Source organism: Sporothrix schenckii (assembly GCF_000961545.1).
Source record: "Sporothrix schenckii 1099-18 chromosome Unknown Cont44, whole genome shotgun sequence".
NCBI lineage: Eukaryota > Fungi > Ascomycota > Sordariomycetes > Ophiostomatales > Ophiostomataceae > Sporothrix > Sporothrix schenckii.
Window position 1 is genome coordinate 930571 of NW_015971145.1, and position 16986 is coordinate 947556.

The 16986-nt window shown below is 58.9% G+C and overlaps 7 protein-coding genes across 7 annotated transcripts; 3 read left to right on the forward strand and 4 right to left on the reverse strand.

Annotated features, from left to right (window-relative positions):
• Positions 1-2: 2 nt before the first annotated feature.
• Positions 3-1440, reverse strand: SPSK_09197 (alpha-1,3-mannosyltransferase; the record flags this gene model as incomplete). Its single annotated transcript, XM_016735774.1, has 2 exons — positions 3-905; positions 997-1440. The coding sequence occupies 2 exons, from the start codon at positions 1438-1440 to the stop codon at positions 3-5; spliced, it is 1347 nt and encodes a 448-aa protein (XP_016587028.1).
• A 383-nt stretch (positions 1441-1823) lies between these two features.
• On the reverse strand, positions 1824-3147 carry SPSK_09289 (D-amino-acid oxidase; the record flags this gene model as incomplete). The annotated part of the gene is made up of 3 exons (XM_016735865.1): positions 1824-2862; positions 2940-3077; positions 3125-3147. The coding sequence occupies 3 exons, from the start codon at positions 3145-3147 to the stop codon at positions 1824-1826; spliced, it is 1200 nt and encodes a 399-aa protein (XP_016587029.1).
• A 789-nt stretch (positions 3148-3936) lies between these two features.
• SPSK_09360 (UDP-glucose 4-epimerase) lies at positions 3937-5170 on the reverse strand (the record flags this gene model as incomplete). Its single annotated transcript, XM_016735934.1, has 2 exons — positions 3937-5032; positions 5142-5170. The coding sequence occupies 2 exons, from the start codon at positions 5168-5170 to the stop codon at positions 3937-3939; spliced, it is 1125 nt and encodes a 374-aa protein (XP_016587030.1).
• A 1433-nt stretch (positions 5171-6603) lies between these two features.
• On the forward strand, positions 6604-9784 carry SPSK_08424 (uncharacterized protein; the record flags this gene model as incomplete). Its single annotated transcript, XM_016735022.1, has 2 exons — positions 6604-7108; positions 7176-9784. The coding sequence occupies 2 exons, from the start codon at positions 6604-6606 to the stop codon at positions 9782-9784; spliced, it is 3114 nt and encodes a 1037-aa protein (XP_016587031.1).
• Positions 9785-10229: 445 nt separating this feature from the next.
• SPSK_08971 (nucleobase:cation symporter-1, NCS1 family) lies at positions 10230-11966 on the reverse strand (the record flags this gene model as incomplete). The annotated part of the gene is made up of 2 exons (XM_016735553.1): positions 10230-11825; positions 11895-11966. 2 exons carry the CDS (start codon positions 11964-11966, stop codon positions 10230-10232), a joined length of 1668 nt encoding a protein of 555 aa, XP_016587032.1.
• A 1569-nt stretch (positions 11967-13535) lies between these two features.
• Positions 13536-14911, forward strand: SPSK_10882 (WD repeat and SOF domain-containing protein 1; the record flags this gene model as incomplete). The annotated part of the gene is made up of 2 exons (XM_016737130.1): positions 13536-13538; positions 13598-14911. The coding sequence occupies 2 exons, from the start codon at positions 13536-13538 to the stop codon at positions 14909-14911; spliced, it is 1317 nt and encodes a 438-aa protein (XP_016587033.1).
• A 591-nt stretch (positions 14912-15502) lies between these two features.
• On the forward strand, positions 15503-16938 carry SPSK_09198 (uncharacterized protein; the record flags this gene model as incomplete). Its single annotated transcript, XM_016735775.1, has 3 exons — positions 15503-15707; positions 15758-15843; positions 15937-16938. 3 exons carry the CDS (start codon positions 15503-15505, stop codon positions 16936-16938), a joined length of 1293 nt encoding a protein of 430 aa, XP_016587034.1.
• Between the last annotated feature and the right edge of the window lie 48 nt (positions 16939-16986).

Genomic DNA, 16986 nt, shown 5'->3' on the forward strand with positions numbered 1-16986 from the left:
ACTCACTCCTCCTTTTTCTCGCTCGTCCCCACTCCGACAACTGGGGCATATTCCTCGGTGGCTCCCCACCAGACGAGCGCGACCGTCACCGCCATCACTGCCACAACAACGCCCGAGCTGACGGGCGTGCTGGGAAACACGTTCCACGCCCACTCCTGCGCGGCCCACAGCCCGTACTGGACAATGGGATGCACGCCGCTGCGCCACAGCAGGTACGGCGTCGTCCAGGCCAGGTACGCATAGAACTGGTAGTGCAGCGAGCGGGCTGTCAGCAGGCCGACAAGGTTGGCCGTCAACACGGTTGTGAGCACAAAGCGCGGCGTCGCGGCGCGGGCCGACAGTCGTGCTTCTTCGCTGTCCGTAAAGGGCGGTGCAAATCGGAGGAGCGGCGCCACAACGGACGCCAGCGTCCCCGCCGGGCGCAGCCAACGCGTCGTGGCAAACAGAGCCAACAGCGCGACGTGTACGCCCAGCAGGCCGAGCGCAAAGGGCCGGCTCAGAAAGACATCTTCGCCCACAAACCGCCAGTTGACCGTCCACTTGAAGAAGAACTGGCGCGACAGTTCAAACGCCCGGCCCAGGTAGCCCTGGGGGTTCTCCAGCAAAAACGGAACGGCAATGGCGAACTGGACCTGGGCGAGAACGGCGGCCAGCCGCACCGCGCCGCGGAAGCCGCGGCCGTACAGAAGAACAAGGCCAACAGCGGGCAAGCTCAGCAGCAGGCTCATCTTGGTGCCCAGGCCCCAGGCATACGCCAGCAGGCCGAGCGCCCAGTAGCGGCGCTGGAAGAAGAAGATGGCCGCCCACAGGCAGAGCGCCGCAATGCCGTCGTTGAAGCACCGGAGCATGTAGATGCTGTGCAGCCGTTTTGACAGGATCAGGAGGGGAAAGACGTACGGAGGGGCCTACAATCAACAATAGCACAATTAGCACAATTAGCACAATGAGCACAATGAGCACAATGCATAGACTGTACTGAGACTCGTTACCACGCACATTTGCGCCCCAATAGCACGACATGGCCAGGGCCAGCGCCGCCAGGTAGACGCCGGCAAAGATTTGCTGCGCCAGCAAAATGTTGCGGCCCGCGTCCGTCACGTAGTACAGCCCCGTGTACGCCCACACGTGCGCCGCCGGATACACCAGCGGGCCCGTGCCACCCGCCATCTGCGTGTAGTCGCGCTCGCCCGCCACGAACTGGCCAATCTGCTCCATGTACGCGACCCAGTCGATCTCCGTGTACGGCACCTTCCAGATGACGACGGCGCACAGGACCGCGTCGAGGGCAAAGAGGCCGAGCGGGACAAGGAAGGACAGCGCGCTGCGGCCCGCGAGCACGTCGAGTACGAACTGGACCGCCTGGAGATGGAGAGGAGGCGACGCGGACGAGGCTGCAGGAGGCGCCGCAGCCTGTGGGCGTTTCGGGGGTGGTGGCGCCATCGTACCGGATCGGCGACTGTGTCGCGCCAAGAGTGTCGTGTGCAATGGGATGGGATCGTGGACGGGTCCGTGGGGTGTCGCGGGCGCAGTTCCGCGATTGTCACAGAATGGGATGAGTTGAGACCTTGTCTCGCGGCCGAAGTCGCGTCGAATCGCTGGTCTATTTTAGTGGGGCGCCCCCTGGCTACTGTGTAAAGGTGGCCACAACAGCTAAGCTTAGCTTCTGGCAACTGAAAACGGAAGGCACGGTGGGCAGGTGTGCTTTCCACGTTGTAAAAGCCAACCTGTATAATTACGTCGCGTCCAAATTCAACCTTTATCACATCGTCCACCCATCAACACCGTTACCCAACAGCTCTGCCAACGATCTGAAGCAACCCGAATTATGCCGTCCCCGGCTTTCCTGCGATAATCTCGGCCACCAGCTCGACGACGCGCTGCGAACACCCATACGAGCCCTGGTAGCCCCAGCCCGCGTGGCCGTAGTTGTGCACCACCCAGACTTTGCCGGTGCCCAGTCCTTCGACCAGATCGATCTGCTCCGACTCCAGCCGCACACCGCCCTCCCGGTATGGCCGCAGGCCCACGCCGTGCCGAATCACGTCCAAGTCCGCCGCCGTCTTGCCCGCCGCCACCAGCGTCGGGTGTGTCGCCGCCATCCGCGCCAGCAGCCGCAGCGCCGTGTTCGGGTCCGGCTGGCTCTCCCAGTTGCCCACCTGGTACGTCCCGCCAATGACGGTGCCGCCGCCCGCCGCCCGCATCATGTTGTACACCGTCTCACTGTGCGGGGGCGCCCCGTAGCGGTCGTCCGCCTTTCCTGCACTAAGCATCGGGCTCAGCTCGTCGCGCACCACGACCACCTGCCCGCGCGCCGGCTGCACCGCCTTGTCCATGACACCGCCGAGGCGGCACGCCAGCAGACCGCTGCAGTTCACCACGATGGTGTCGCTGTGGTCCAGCACCGCCCCGGCCGACGGGGCGGCCGTCGTCCCGTCTGTCTGCACCGCGAGGTTGGCAAACGACGCCGCCTCCGTCACATGCTGGAGGACGGCCCGCCGCAGCACGACGCCGATCGCGCGGCACTGTCCGACGAGCCACGGCAGGTACAGTGCCGTGTTGATGCACACCGACGTGAACTCGGACGCCGACACGAAGCCAGGCGGCACCTGGTCGGTCGGCACATCGCGGTAGTCGTCCACGAGCGTGCTGAACCAGGGGTCGTCGTTAGACGATGCGTCGGACAGCTTGGAAGCCGTGTCGCCGTCGGCAGCGGGAGCCACGGATGCCGCTGTGGCCTTCTTGTCGCGGCGCAAGATCAGCGACTTTTGAAAGTGGATGCCGGCCTCGGGCACGTCGGCGGCCAACCGCCGCAGCTCCGGCCACGTCTCGCGCTCCCACCGGCTGCCAGGGGCCGGACTCATCCTGTTTGTGTGTTAGTGGTTCCACTGTCTCCGAGTCACCTTTGTCGTCTTTTCTTTCATTTTAAGGGAATGGCGCACGGTAAAAAATCGGCGCCTGCCCAAGGCGAGGTGTATTCAATGTCGTAGTCGCCCGGCATATGGCGGGCCACAACCGTGACGCGGTTCTTGGGGTCGCGGGCTAGAAGCAAAGCAGTCGTCAAGCCCGCGACGCCGGCACTACTCGCGTTAGTAGACGAAGGAAGACGATGGCCAGAAGGACGTACCCGATAACGACAATGTTCGGCATTGTGAGGTGAGACGTAAGCTGTCGAGTTGCGTAGTATAATTCGCGCCAACTGGCAATTCGTAGAAATGTCTAGATCTTATTGTCGTCCTCGTATGTCGTTGCTGCGTTATGAGTCTCTACACGAAACCCTAAATGTCAAGGCACTGGGACGGACGGACGCCCTGTTCCTCATATACGCTTCTTCCGCAGCGCGGCACAGCATTCCCAAGATGGAACATTTGTTGTCAGTAATACTACGTTAAGATGTATCGAACTAGTAGCCCCTAGACCTCTCCTCTTCGTTTCCGTACTCCAACTTGGGGAGATAGCACCGGCCTTGGAACTTCCCCTCATAAACTTGGCAGTTCTAAGCCGACGCCGGCGCAAAGCGACTACAAAATGTGCCTGCGGGGCTGCCAATAGCGACTGCGCCTGCAATCGCCAAGCTCTCCGACTTAGGACATAAGAGGAGTAGACGGATGTGGTGGTTCTTCGTCAAGGCATTTGGTCAATGAGGAAAACAAGAAACAGGATTGCACCCAAGATTGTGCGTCAACGCACTTCCATGTCCCTCATTATTATCTGTCGCACATTTGGCTTAAACGACAAGTCCTGTTTCTATTGCAATGCAGAATCTTTTTGCCCCTTGTCGTTTTACTCATCTGGTATCTAGAATCTAGTATACTGCCTCTAAAGCTGTGACTGGTGATTATGCACCTGGCAGGCAGAGGCCACCCATCGGGCCCTCTTCCTTTTAAAAACAAAACGAAAAAAAAAAAAAGAAGAATATGCAATAGAGCCTCTCCGCCCTCAGTTGTTCTTCTTCAGCGCCTCCAGCAGCTTGGCCGGAGGGTCCTGCCGGTAGCCCTTGGGGTTGTTCTCCACCCACCGCCACAGGTCGTTGCACGCATCCTCCATCGTCAGCTCCGTCTTCCAGCCCAGTTCCTTGTTTGCCAGTGCCGGGTTCGCCGTCAGGTCCAGCACATCGCCCGCCCGCCGCGGCACCACCTCGTATGGCAGCTCACGGCCCACCGACGTGTTGAATGCCTTGATAATCTCAAACACCGTGCTGCCGCGGCCCGAGCCCAGGTTCCACGTCTTGAGACCGGGCTTCTGCTCGCGCAGGTACTTGAGCGCCGCCAGGTGGCCGCGCGCCAGGTCCAGAATGTGAATGTAGTCGCGGATCGCCGTGCCATCCCGCGAGGCATAGTCGTCGCCAAACACCAGCAGCTTGTCACGGTCGCCCGTCGCCACCTTGCCCAGCAGTGGCAGCAGGTTGTACGGCACGCCCTGCGGGTCCTCGCCCATCAGGCCCGTGGGGTGGGCGCCCGCCGGGTTGAAGTACCGCAGCAGAGCACCGTTCCACCGCGCAACGTCCGCGTCCGACTTGCCCGCCTTCTTGGCGTTGTTGCGCTGCGCGTTGACCTGGTCCGTAATCACATCCTCAATCATCGACTTGGTGCGGCCGTACGTGTTGGTCGCCCCCGTCGGGCAGGTCTCGGGGATCGGGATCATGTTGGGGAACCGCGTGACGTCGCCGTACACGGTGGCCGACGACGAGAACACAATGTTGGACACGCCATGCCGCTCCATCGCGCGCAGCAGCGTGATGCTGCCGCCCACGTTGACGCGGTAGTACTCGACGGGGATCTCGCCCGACTCACCCACGGCCTTGAGCGCCGCAAAGTGGATCACGCTGTCAATGGCCGGGTGCGCCTTGAACACGGCGTCGAGAGCCGCCTCGTCTGTCACGTCAGCCTTGTGGAAGGCCGGTCGCCGGCCGCAAATCAGCTCGATGCGGTCGAGCGCGACCTCGGACGAGTTGTAGAGGTTGTCGACAATGACGACATCGTAGTCGTTTTGCAGAAGCGTGAGCGACGTGAACGAGCCAATGTAGCCAGTGCCACTGTTTGCAAAGAAAGTGAATGGTCAGGTTACGGTCCTTCTATGGCTTCTGTGGTGGGGAAGCTTTTGGAGAGATGTCTGCACGGAGGGGCTAAGGGGGCTTGGCTTACCCAGTCACCAGCACAGTTCCGACGACCATGACTGCAGATGTGCTTGTGGGGAGAAATTGGGGGGAAGAATGAAGAATGAATCAATTGGTTCTGTTTTGTCGTCCGAAGTTGAGGTCAAGAGAGAATAGGGGGCAGAGGACAGCAAGGCCTGGCCAAGTTATAAAAACAGCAGGAGCTATTGCGGGGGTTCCGTGTAAAATGTATGGCCCGCTTTGCTACAAGCGCCGGTCCCAGTCACAACTGCCGCGCCGTTCAGAAATTCTCGCAATAATACGCAGTAGTAACGTTAACCTGTTCCACACCGGCCACCGCTCTTCTCTCTCGCAGCTCCAGCACAGCTAATAGACATACCTGGCGTCATCGTGTTCCATCCTGAGCCTACCAGTCGCTGTAAATCAGACCGAATGGGATGCCTGCGACGGGGAACGTCGGGAGTACCGTTGTAGCGAATAACATTCATGTGAAATCGCTATAACGGGGCGAATTATACGGACCCGTGGCCATTCACTTGAATATCCTATTCACGGTCGCGACTTCTCTAAAATTTCTATATTTATTCACGTCGCAGGAGCATTGTTGACGAGACGAGATGGAACAACGGCTATTCTGGCCTTCGCCAGCGGGGCTAGCACCGAAACGTGGGGTCGACCGTATCCGGCCTAGCACTGCCTTCAACAAGGAAAGCACGGACGCGCCGTAACTTCCATTTGCGACGCGTTGATCCAGTAATACCGTCCCTGCCACCTCTTTCCCAGCCTGCACGCGAAAAAAAAAAAGAAATAAAATAAACAGAAAAAAAGGAGCAAAAAGAGCAAAAAAGAAATCGACCAAGCTTCACCGACCTACCCCGGTTCCTCGGCCCCAACCACCCCCGGACTCCCAAACGCATCACGAACCATTTTGTGTTTTGTCACATCGCGGCCGTCTCTCCCACCAGGCGCGCAAGCAAAGAAACCGCAGGGCTCCTCATCGATAGAATGGCAGCAGGCTGCTGAGCTTCCTTATTGTCGTCGCCTCTGCTTTCTTCGCCATTGGTCTAACATCGGTGGCTGTTGGTTTCGCCCTTTGCCCGACAGTTACTTTCGTCCTTTTGTTTTCCTTTGCTGTTTCCGCCTTTCCTTTCTCTGTCCTCCTTTGTCTCGCACCCTGCCGCTTGCGGGACTCGCCAATCGACAACAAAGAAGCGGCCGACCCCTTTGGTCGCAACAAGCTGTCGACCTTTAGATCGCGACGACGACGGTGTCATTTATTTGCGCGCCCATGCCGGCATCCAAGGGGCCATCTCGACTTGCTTCGCTTTTCCTTCACCTACGTCGCAAGCGACAGAATACGCACACCATTCACTGCGCATCAACCACGAATCTCATACGCAACTTCTCAAGCTCGAATTACTCTTCACTGTTCCGACTTCTCCATCTACTTCATGTCGTAAACATCACAACGACCTCGCAGCCTCGCAACCATGCCTCCTAGACGATCGACACGCGTGACGTCGTCGAGCCTGCTCTTCGACGGCAGCTCGGAAGCCGGCGGGCCTCTCGACAGTTCACATCTCGACAATGTCCAGCCACAGTCTGTTCACACCGCCGTCGGCCGCGGCATGTCACCGGGCCCCGCCAAGTACAGTTCGGCTTACGGCTCTCCCCCTACCATCCTTCCCACAAGACAAAATGTTGCACGGCAACGGTACAACTTCTCGAGCGCTCTGAGCCACGTTGTAGATGCGGTCGAGCAGGACAACGAGAATGACGCCCGCGAGCGCGCGCAACGGGAAGCCGAACAAGAACAGCGCCTGCGGGCCGAAGCCGACAAGGCAAAGGCGAGCCAGGCGGCGGTGCCACTGCTGCCCCCGGCTCCGGTCCCGTCACGCCCAGCAGACGAAACGCTAGAGTCGGTGGAGCTCGTAAGAGAGCCAGTTGCCGACAGGGAGTCCGAGGCGGCCAACACCTCCGACCGAAACTCAAGGCGTACGTTATATTCTTCACGTCCTGGATGGTGACTCGCGCATACTAATCTTTTTCTTTCCCCGGACAGCTGGGCGCAAAGCACAACCAACAGCAACAGGCCGGTCTTCGCGAGCGGCGACGGAGACATCTCTGCCCAGGGAACAACGGGAATCGTCCCCGGAACTGGACTTTGTGGCGGAAGAGCAGCTCTTTGCCGAGACCCGGATTTTCTCGCCAGTCGTCCCAGCACGGACCACCAGCGTCGTCTCTAGAACTTCGAACATCCTCCAGAACATTCTCAATTCAGCACGCCGTATCTCAAACTCTACTACCACCACCCGTGAGGAGCCCGACGACGAAGCCATCCGACAAGCGTACCCGCAATTCCGCTTCATTCGACCCAGTGCCGACGACCTTTCCGCGAATGCCAACTCGAACCAAACAGAAGCCGAAGCCGCGCGGCCTCGGGCCGCAGCAGGAGTGGCCGAACCAGCAGAGGTACAACCACCACCGGCTACGACGGCTAGAACGGCTGCAACGGGAACAACGGGTACACCAGGTACTACACGTGCGGCTGCAAAATCGATCAAATCGCGGATCGCCACGCCAGGTCCGGGTTTCAGCATGCGTAACCGCAAGAGCTTATTCAAGCCATCACGCGACCCATCACAGGACGAGCTCGCTTCTAACGATAACGACGTCGAGACGGTTGCGTCAGCTAGGAGTCTGCTAAGCCGGAGGCGTACACCTAGAGCACCGTCCCAGCCAGTGGCGGAGCCGAGGCAACGGGCAAGCACCGAAGACACTGAAGTCTTAAAACCGACGTCTTCCGGTACAGCATCAAAACGCGTGGGGGGCATTTTCGTGGGCCTTGGTCAACTGGCAAATGTGCTGGCGATGATCATCACCGTAGCCGTCCTGGGACTGGTAGCTTTGCGCGTATTCGTTGTATCGACTTCGCCGGCCGAGCTCTACCAGGGCTACAGGGTCGACAACCGTCTTCGCTGGTATGGAAGCGACTGGAGGAGCAACTTGCGCCAGCTTGTGCCATTCGCACTGGTGCATCCTCTTGGTGCCATCAGCGACGACGAGTTTGCCCGCATGAACGGCCTCCTTCTGAGCCATGCCAACGAGATCGCGCAGCTGAAACATGCAGACCGCCTACACAGCGACGCCCTCGACCGCATCGGCCGAATCTTGCCGCGTATGGTGCAGATGGAACTCGACCGGCACGGGCGCCCCGTCATTTCGCAGGAGTTTTGGCACGCGCTCAAGGAGAACATGCAGGCCGACAAGGACATCTTCAGCCTGATCTGGAACAAAGACGGCTCCATGGCCATCTCAGATCTGCAGCTGGCCGCGATTAAGCGCCAGCTGCAGTCGGCCGGTCTTTTGGCGGACCCCAACACAAAGGCCCTTTCGGTCGCCGATGTCGAAGGCACCGTCACAACCACAGTGTCCAAAAGTTTCGAGTCGTGGCTGCGGCAGAACCAGAAGAAGGTCCAAGACATTCTCGGTACACACGCCCCAAAAGACCACTCTACGCCGTCCCCGTCGGCCGAGTTCGACTATGGCGAAGTTGTCGATCGACTCTCCGAGAGCCAGGTGGTGAAGCTGGCCAATCTGCTTGCGGCCTCGCCTGGGGCCAAGCAGATCCTTGTGTCCCGGCAGGAGTTCTTGCAGCATTTGCAGAATTCGTTTGTGGAGCACCGACTCGAGATCAAGGGCGAGATTGCCGACCTAGAGACGCATGTCGTGGACGCGGCACGTGTCGCGGCATCTGCACTGTCGTTGGCGCAAAACTCGCCCACGGAGGCGCCGCCCACGACGACAGGTGTGGCTGGCAGTGGCGGGTTGGGCAAGCGCGAAGTCACGGCGCTTGTTGACCAGCTCGTCCGCCGCATCATCACCGACACGCAGCTCGAGGCGATGGCGCGTGGTAAAATCAAGGCCCACTGGGACGCCGACCTGATCCAGCAAATTAACTTTTTCACACAACACCACGGTGCCACGATCAACCACCACTTCTCGAGCCCGACGTACGAGCCAACCAAGTCTCTCTTTGGCAAGCTGGTCGGCGGCGGCAGCGGCGGCAGCGACGTCGGCCCGTCGCATGGTCTCCCGTATGCGGCTGCCGTGTTTGCGCCGTGGGAGCAGGACGGTGATTGTTGGTGCGGTGCGACCAAGGGCAGCAGCAGGGCGCGGACGCCGTCGACGTCGACGTGGAGGAGGAGCGCCAGTGGCCAGGGTCCGACCGACATTGGAATCAAGCTCGGCCTGCGCATTCTGCCGCAGTTCCTCGTCCTCGAGCACATCAGCCCGTCGGCCACACTGGACCCCGGCGCCACGCCCAAGGACCTCGAGGTGTGGATGCAGATCACCGACTACGCGCAGCAGCAGCCGCTGCACGACTGGAGCATGGCCCAGTTTCCGGATACGGACGACCGCGAGCCCCTCTTTGGCTATGGCTTTGTCAAGGTCGGCGAGTTTGTGTTTGAGACCACCAAGGCCGGTGGCGTGGCGGGCGGCGGCAGCGGTGCGGCCCAGGTCTTCCGGCTGTCGCCGGATCTCGAGACACTCGATGCCACGACCGACCACGTCATCGTCCGCGCGGTATCCAACTACGGCGACCAAGACCACACCTGCTTCTACCGCATACGTATGTACGGCCAGCACCGGCCAGATGTTGTGGAGTAGGGCGATTTTATTGGTTTTTCATTATCTTTTGTCTTCGTTTCTCTTCGGTTTTTTTCTTTCCTTTCTTTGTTGGTGTGCGGCGCAGGACGGAAAAATACCCTAGCGATTTGTTCAGCAGACTGGGGTGGCTTTTGTTTTAGTTCGTGTTCCAATGTTTACACAAATCAGGGGGGCAGGCGTTTGGCAGGCGTTTGGTGTACTCTCTCCATATTTGATGTTTTTGTCTATTCGACTCTTTTTCTTGTTTAATTGCATCTTCATATTCTTGTTCTCCTTTCTTGCATTGCGGTCATTGTGTTCGTTCATTACGTTCGTTCCGTCATGCACACGTGAAAATACAGTTGATTCCAACGGTTTGCTACTTGGTATCCAGGGGTATCCAATTTTGTGCCAATTTCGAGCCAATTTCGTATTCCTTGCATCCAGTCAACGACTGTGTCAACATCTACACCATCGCATCTGCGCCATGTCTGGCCTTCTTCTCTTCGGCCTCTGCATCCTCGAGTGCGCCCGCTTTGTAGGCAGCCGGCTCCTCGTACGCCAGCTGCAGGTCGTCGTCAATGGCGTCACCGACCTCCATCCACTTGCCCGTGGCGCTGCATGCGGGCACCGGCCACAGACGGCACAGCAGCCAGTACATGCCAAACGACACGAGGAAGCCGCAGAAGAAGTTGAGGTTGTAGATGTAGGTGGCGCCGACCGGCACGTCGCGGCCGATGGCGCCGGCGAAGCCGACGACATTGATCAGAATGCCGGAAATGTACGCGGCGTAAGCGCGCCAGTGGAAGCCCTTGAAAAAGTAGTAGGGGCTCTCGGCGCGGCCGTCGTAGAGCGCGCGGACTTCCAGGTAGCCGCGGCGCACGGCATAGTAGTCGGAGACCATGACGCCGGCAATGGACGACAAGAAGACCGAGTAGGCGGACAGGTAGGTGGTGAACTGGTTGCTGCTCGTCAGCAGCGTGTAGGGGCACATGGCGAGGCCGACGGCGGCGCAGATGTAGCCGCCGCGGCGGATGTTGATGAAGCGCGGCAGGAGGGCCGTCAGGTCGGTGCCGGCGGACACGGAGTTGGCGGCAATGTTGGTGCCGAGCTGGGCCAGGGCAAAGGCCAGGGCAATGACAAAGACACCGAAGCGCTGGGCCGAGCCGCCGTCGGTGATAAAGTTGTCGAGCATGTCCAGGGGGTTCCAGATGGGCTCGCCGTAGATGACCTGGGACGCGGAGCTGACAAAGATGCCGATGAAGCTGGTGATGCCGAAGCTGACGGGGATGGTGCAGAGCTGCGGGAACAGGGCGTCGCGGGGCCTGCGGGCGAAGCGCGTGAAGTCGGGGTCGTTGACGATGAGGGTGGCAAAGTTGGCAATGCTGCTCATGATGCCCTTGACAATGGCCCAGCCGAGCGCCGAGCCGGACAGCGTAGCGCGCTGCTTGATGACGGGGCCCGCACCGCCGGCGCGCAGAAGCGTCCAGATGAAAAAGGCAATGCCGGCGCAGGGCACAAAGTAGGCCTTGACGGTGAAGAGGTGGCGGATCTTGTGGACAGGGAACCAGAGGGCGGGCAGCGAGCACAGCCAGAAGATGAAGAAAGAGGCGTAGTCGGCGGTGGTCGTGCCCGAGTCGGGCGCGAAGGTGTTGTGGATGGTCGTGCGGTCCCAGCTTTTCCAGATGGCGCGGATCATGAGGTAGACGCAGTTGCCGCCAATGTACGACTGCACGCCGTACCAGATGCAGGCCATGGCGGCCCGGTTGAAGACGGGCCACAGACTGCCCCAGATGCCAAAGGACGCGCGGTTGACGACGGGGAAGCCGATGTGGTAGACGGCGCCGATGCGGCCCGTCAGGCACACAAAGTTGGCGGCAATAAAGTAGCCCACCCACACGCAGATCCACGACTGCCACCACGACAGGCCGGCCGTGACCATGGTTCCGGAGATCATCCACGTGTTAATGTTGAAGGCATCGCTGATCCAGAAGGCCACAAAGTTCCACGACCCCCATTGGCGCCGGGCCGGCTCAACGGGTTTCAGGTCATGGTTGGTCAGCTAAGAGAGGGCACAAAATTAGCATGTCTGCTGCGGGAGGCAAGGGGCATCGCAGCAAGGCGGCCGTACCATCAACTGCGTGGACGTCAGCCCCGGCTCGGCGTCGACGGCCAACGCATGGATCAGTCGTCGCATCGCCATGTCGGCGGTGAAGGGCGATGAGGGACGATGAGGGACGATGAAGGACGATGAAGACTTTATTAGATTTCTGTTATATTTAAGTAACGTCAAGTGGATGATTAACACGAGTTGTGTTGATGTTGTCAGAGTCAATGGTGATTTGAAGCGACACTTTCTCGAGCTCCAACGCAATGGTGAACAACAGATGCCATAACAGTGACCATGATGCAAACGACTGGAAACACAGACGGGCGCGATCGATTTATAAGGAATGCCAGCTGCGCAAACCCGTCAATCGACCGTGGGAACGTTGTCGCACGGCGACATCTCCACGTCGGCGCAGATGCTTGTTCCGTCGCTTCTGGCTCCATTCTTTTCACGGTTTCGCCGTTATGGCTGGTCGCTTCCCCGCAAAAATCGTCACTTCTTCCAACTAAGATACAAGGATACAAGGATACAACCCGAAGACGAGAGCATGTGCTTATTGTCAATGACAATTAGACACGAAACTAATGTCCTTAGATTGTATCGACTGCCTCGACGGTGTGTATTTGCATAGTAGCCGCGTCAAACGGGGCGAAAACCAGCACAAATCAAGATAAGAGAGGCCGACGGAGAAGAATCCTGGGATTGGGTGGTATTGGCGTCACAACCAGCGGGGGCGATCTGCAGTGCTGCACGCTTCTCACCTTTGTATTGCCAACCTATGTTTGGGTGTCTGCCGGGGGCGCCATGTGGTCCCGAGGACTTAAGACTTTGGGGGTCAACTCCCCCATCGATTGTCTCGATTGTCCTGCCAAGGCTCACTTTTCCATTGCATTTTCAAAAACATAATGCGTTCATTTGTCGCCTCCAGGGGCATTGATAAGAAAAAGAACGCAGGCAAATGTCTCCAGAACGCAGCGGGCCAACATCCACTTGGCGGCAGGCAAACGCTATCGCAGCAAGCCGTCGTATGGGTCAATGGGGCCGCTGTCGCACAGATTAAGCTTCGTGACAAAATTCCGACTGTCATAGCGGGCAAGGCCCTGGTCCCTACATAGTACGATGTACAGAGTGGACTGGACTCGAGGTGAGACTCAAAGACTCAAATGGAGACATCGTGGTCGGTTGCCGAGGAAGATGCGAATAACCCGAGAGGAGACGGCGCGACAGGGGTGAATGGGTAGAAAGCAGGGGGCACCGTCTAGGAGTCGGCTCGCCATACTGCCCCGATCAGCAGTGCTATCGACCCGTCAGCATGTTGTACGGGGCCAGAGCATGACTCTTTACTGAGCGGCCTTCACATGGAACGGCGTCCATGACGGAAGCGGAGGCGAAAATAGCAGTAGCGGGGCGCCGACGTCGGCAAATTTAGGATTATGTAAGGAAGCGTTATGGTCACGTGTTGCTGTGAAGAAACATGAGGCGGTGAATGAATGTGGATGGGTCTGTGTCTATGCAAAAGTGGGGCATCCAAAATACTGCCGTCCCATGTTTTTTTCTGCCGTGGGCCTAGATATTTTGGATTCTCGAGATGCTTTACGACCGACTACTGCGCTCGACGAACGACCACCACCCAGCGTTGTTTTACCAGTCACCACAGCCACCATGGTATGCACAATTCTCTCTATTTTCACGGTTGCTGAACCGTCACTAACACTGTTCTCCAGAAAATCAAGGTCTTAAATCGATCGGCGGCGTCGTCGCAGCACCAGCAGCGCAACCATGACCCGGCGCTGCATCCCTTCGAACGCGCCCGCGAATACACCCGTGCGCTGCAGGCGGCCAAGATGGAGCGCATGTTCGCCGCTCCCTTTGTCGCCCAGATCGGCGTTGGCCACCAGGACGGCGTCTACTGCCTCGCCAAGGACCTCGAGAACACCGACCGCCTTGCGTCTGCGAGCGCCGACGGCATCATCAAGATCTGGGACCTGTCGACACGGGACGAGACACAGAAGGCCAAGGCGCACGAGGGCCTCATCAAGGGCATCTCGTGGATAAAGACCCAGGCCGGCCGCTACCTGGTGTCGTGCGGCACCGACCGCAACATTACCGTCATGGACGCCGTTTCGGGCGAGGTCACGTCGGGCCTCGGCGACTGCGCCTTCACGTCCATCACGAGCCACCGCACCACCCCGACCGCCGTTGTTTCCGGCTCCTCGCGCATCTTTGTCTACGACCTCGGCCGCCCGACGCCGACTGTGTCCGAGACGCTGGCCTGGCCGCACTCCGTCGACACCATCACCGCGGTCCGCCTCAACCAGGTCGAGACCAGTCTGCTGGGCTCCTGCGGCAGCGACCGCAGCCTGGTGTTTTACGACCTGCGCACCTCCTCGCCCATTCACAAGACCGTCCTCAACTTCGCCTGCAACGACCTCGCCTGGAACCCGCAGGAGGCCTTCAACTTTGCCGTCGGCAGCGAAGACTACAACATCTACCACTTTGACATGCGCCAGATGAGCCGCGCCCGCAACATCCAGCAGGGCCACACCGGCGCCGTCCTGTCCCTCGACTTCAACCCCACCGGCACCGAGCTCGTCAGCGGCTCCTGGGACCGCACCATTCGCCTCTTTGACGTGCGCAGCGGCCAGAGCCGCGACGTCTACCACACCAAGCGCATGGCCCGCGTCCACGCCGTCAACTTCACCCCCGACGGCAACTACGTCCTGTCGGGCTCCGACGAGGGCAACGTGCGTCTGTGGCGCGCCCAGGCCGCCTCGCGCCAAGGCATCAAGTCCACCGCCGAGCGGCAGAAGCTCGAGTACGACGCCACTCTCAAGGAGCGCTACAAGCACATGCCCGAGGTCCGCCGCATCCTGCGCCACCGCCATCTGCCCAAGGTCGTCAAGAAGGCCGACCAGATCAACCAGGAGATGCTGCGGTCCATCAAGCGGAAGGAGGAGAACCGCCGCAAGCACAGCGCCAAGAAGGACAGCAAGCGCACGGCCGCCCGCGACAAGGTCGTCCTGGCCAATGTGGAATGAAGCGTGGTGGGCGAGAAGTTCACGATTGCCAGCTCATTTACCTTTTATTTCCCTACGTCTCCTGCAGTGCCGAGCCGCGGAGAGGATCGACTCGTATTGATCGGAGCGAATTCAAACTCGGCACTTGGTACCATTCTGGACACACCGACAACTGGAAAAGCAGGGATACCAAGACATATGCCCAAATGGACACGCTACTATCAAAAGGGCGTGCTCGTCTTTTGCAGAAGGACGACCATTTTACGATACCCCAAAAGTCGAGGGAATGTACATATAAAAGCGTTTTATGTTAGAATGGTTTACAAAAGCATTTTGGGTGGGGTTTAATTCATAAACGGATTGCGCCCCCTAATACAGGCAAATAGCGAAAGTATTCGAGACGAACTGAGTGCGGGAGAGCCAAGCCCGCGAGTCTGCCGTCTTTCTTTTGCCGGGAAACAATGTAAATATTGCTCCTCTTGTCTCGTGAATGACTTTGAAAAGTATGTGCCTCAAATCCAGGGACGAGGATAGGCTCGACTGTAGTTTACTACTTCTTGTCTTCTTCTCTCGCCGCTAAGCTGTTATGGATGTTGTTGACAGAAATTAATCATGAGACTTCCATCGACTCTTGTCGGCCTCGTTGGCCTCGCCGTCTCCGTTTTCGCCGACGGAAATGCAACACAGCTCGGCCTCATCCGCAAGGCCACCGACCCTCAGGTTCCGCCGGCGTATCCGATCGGGTTGTCCAAAGAACCATTTGCCAAACCAGCTGGCCAGCTGTTTGACATCAACGGAACAGTTGGCTATTTTGCAGGTAAAAATCCCTGCAAATTGGTTATCAGAAACAATGCTGTTCAGTAAAAGCTAAGAACGCAGGAACGAATGCATGGTGGCTTGGCCATCTCACTAAAAATGAAGATGTCGATACGGCCATGCAACAAATTGCCAATGTGGGTGCCGATTGGATGTTCTCAGATTTCCATTTTTACTTTCATATCTAATTTCATATTTATTTTTATTCATCCTTCCGCTAACACGACCAGACGAAATACAAAATCGTTCGCGTCTGGGGATTCGGCGACATCAACGCCGGCTTCCGTCCATCGACAGACACGGCCGATCCGCTCCGTGTCTGGTTCCAGCAGCACCCTGCGTCCAACGACACAGAGGCCAACCAGGCCGCGCTGATCAACTACTCGCCCGAAGACGGCCTGCCGCGCCTTGATTATGTCGTGTCCACCGCCGAGCGTCTCGGCCTGAAGCTTGTGCTCCCCTTTGTCAACAACTGGGCCGACCTCGGCGGCATTGCGACCTATGCGGCTGCCTACGGCGGGTCGAATGCGTCCGTGTCCTTCAACTTCTTTGAAAACGACCGTGCCCAGCGCGCCTACCGCGACTACATTCGTGTCCTCGTCGAGCGCTACCGATCGTCCCCGGCCATCTTCGCGTGGCAGCTCTGCAACGAGCCCCGCTGCGACGGATGCGACCCGGCCGTCATCTACCGCTGGGCCGCCAACGTCTCCGCCTACATCAAGCAGCCCGGCATGGATCCCCACCACATGGTCTCGCTCGGCGACGAAGGCTGGTTCGCCCCGGACGCCGGGTACCGCGAGGCCAGCGGCGCCTCCTCGCTCGCCTACGAGTCGCACGGCGGCGTCGACTTCTGGGGCAACCTCAACATCTCGACGCTCGACTACGGCACCTTCCACCTCTACCCGAGCACCTGGGGCTATACCTACTCGTGGGGCGACCGTTGGATCGAGCAGCATGCCGATGCCGGGAACCGGGCCAAGAAACCGGTCGTGCTCGAGGAGTACGGGTCACCGCAGCGGGACGACCATGCCACCGTCCTCGTGCCCTGGCAGCACGTGGTGCTCAACACGAGCATTGCTGCGGACCAGGTGTGGCAGTTCGGCCCGGCCAACCTGTCGTTTGATGCGACAAAATTCGGTGACGAGTTCAGCGTGTACGCAGACAAGGCGGATTTTGCGAATGTGAGCCAAAAGCATGCTCAGGCTATGTTGGACAAGGTTGTTGTTTTGTAGCAACTGTATTTACTTTGTCGCTGGATTATTTGAGTTATTCAATATAAG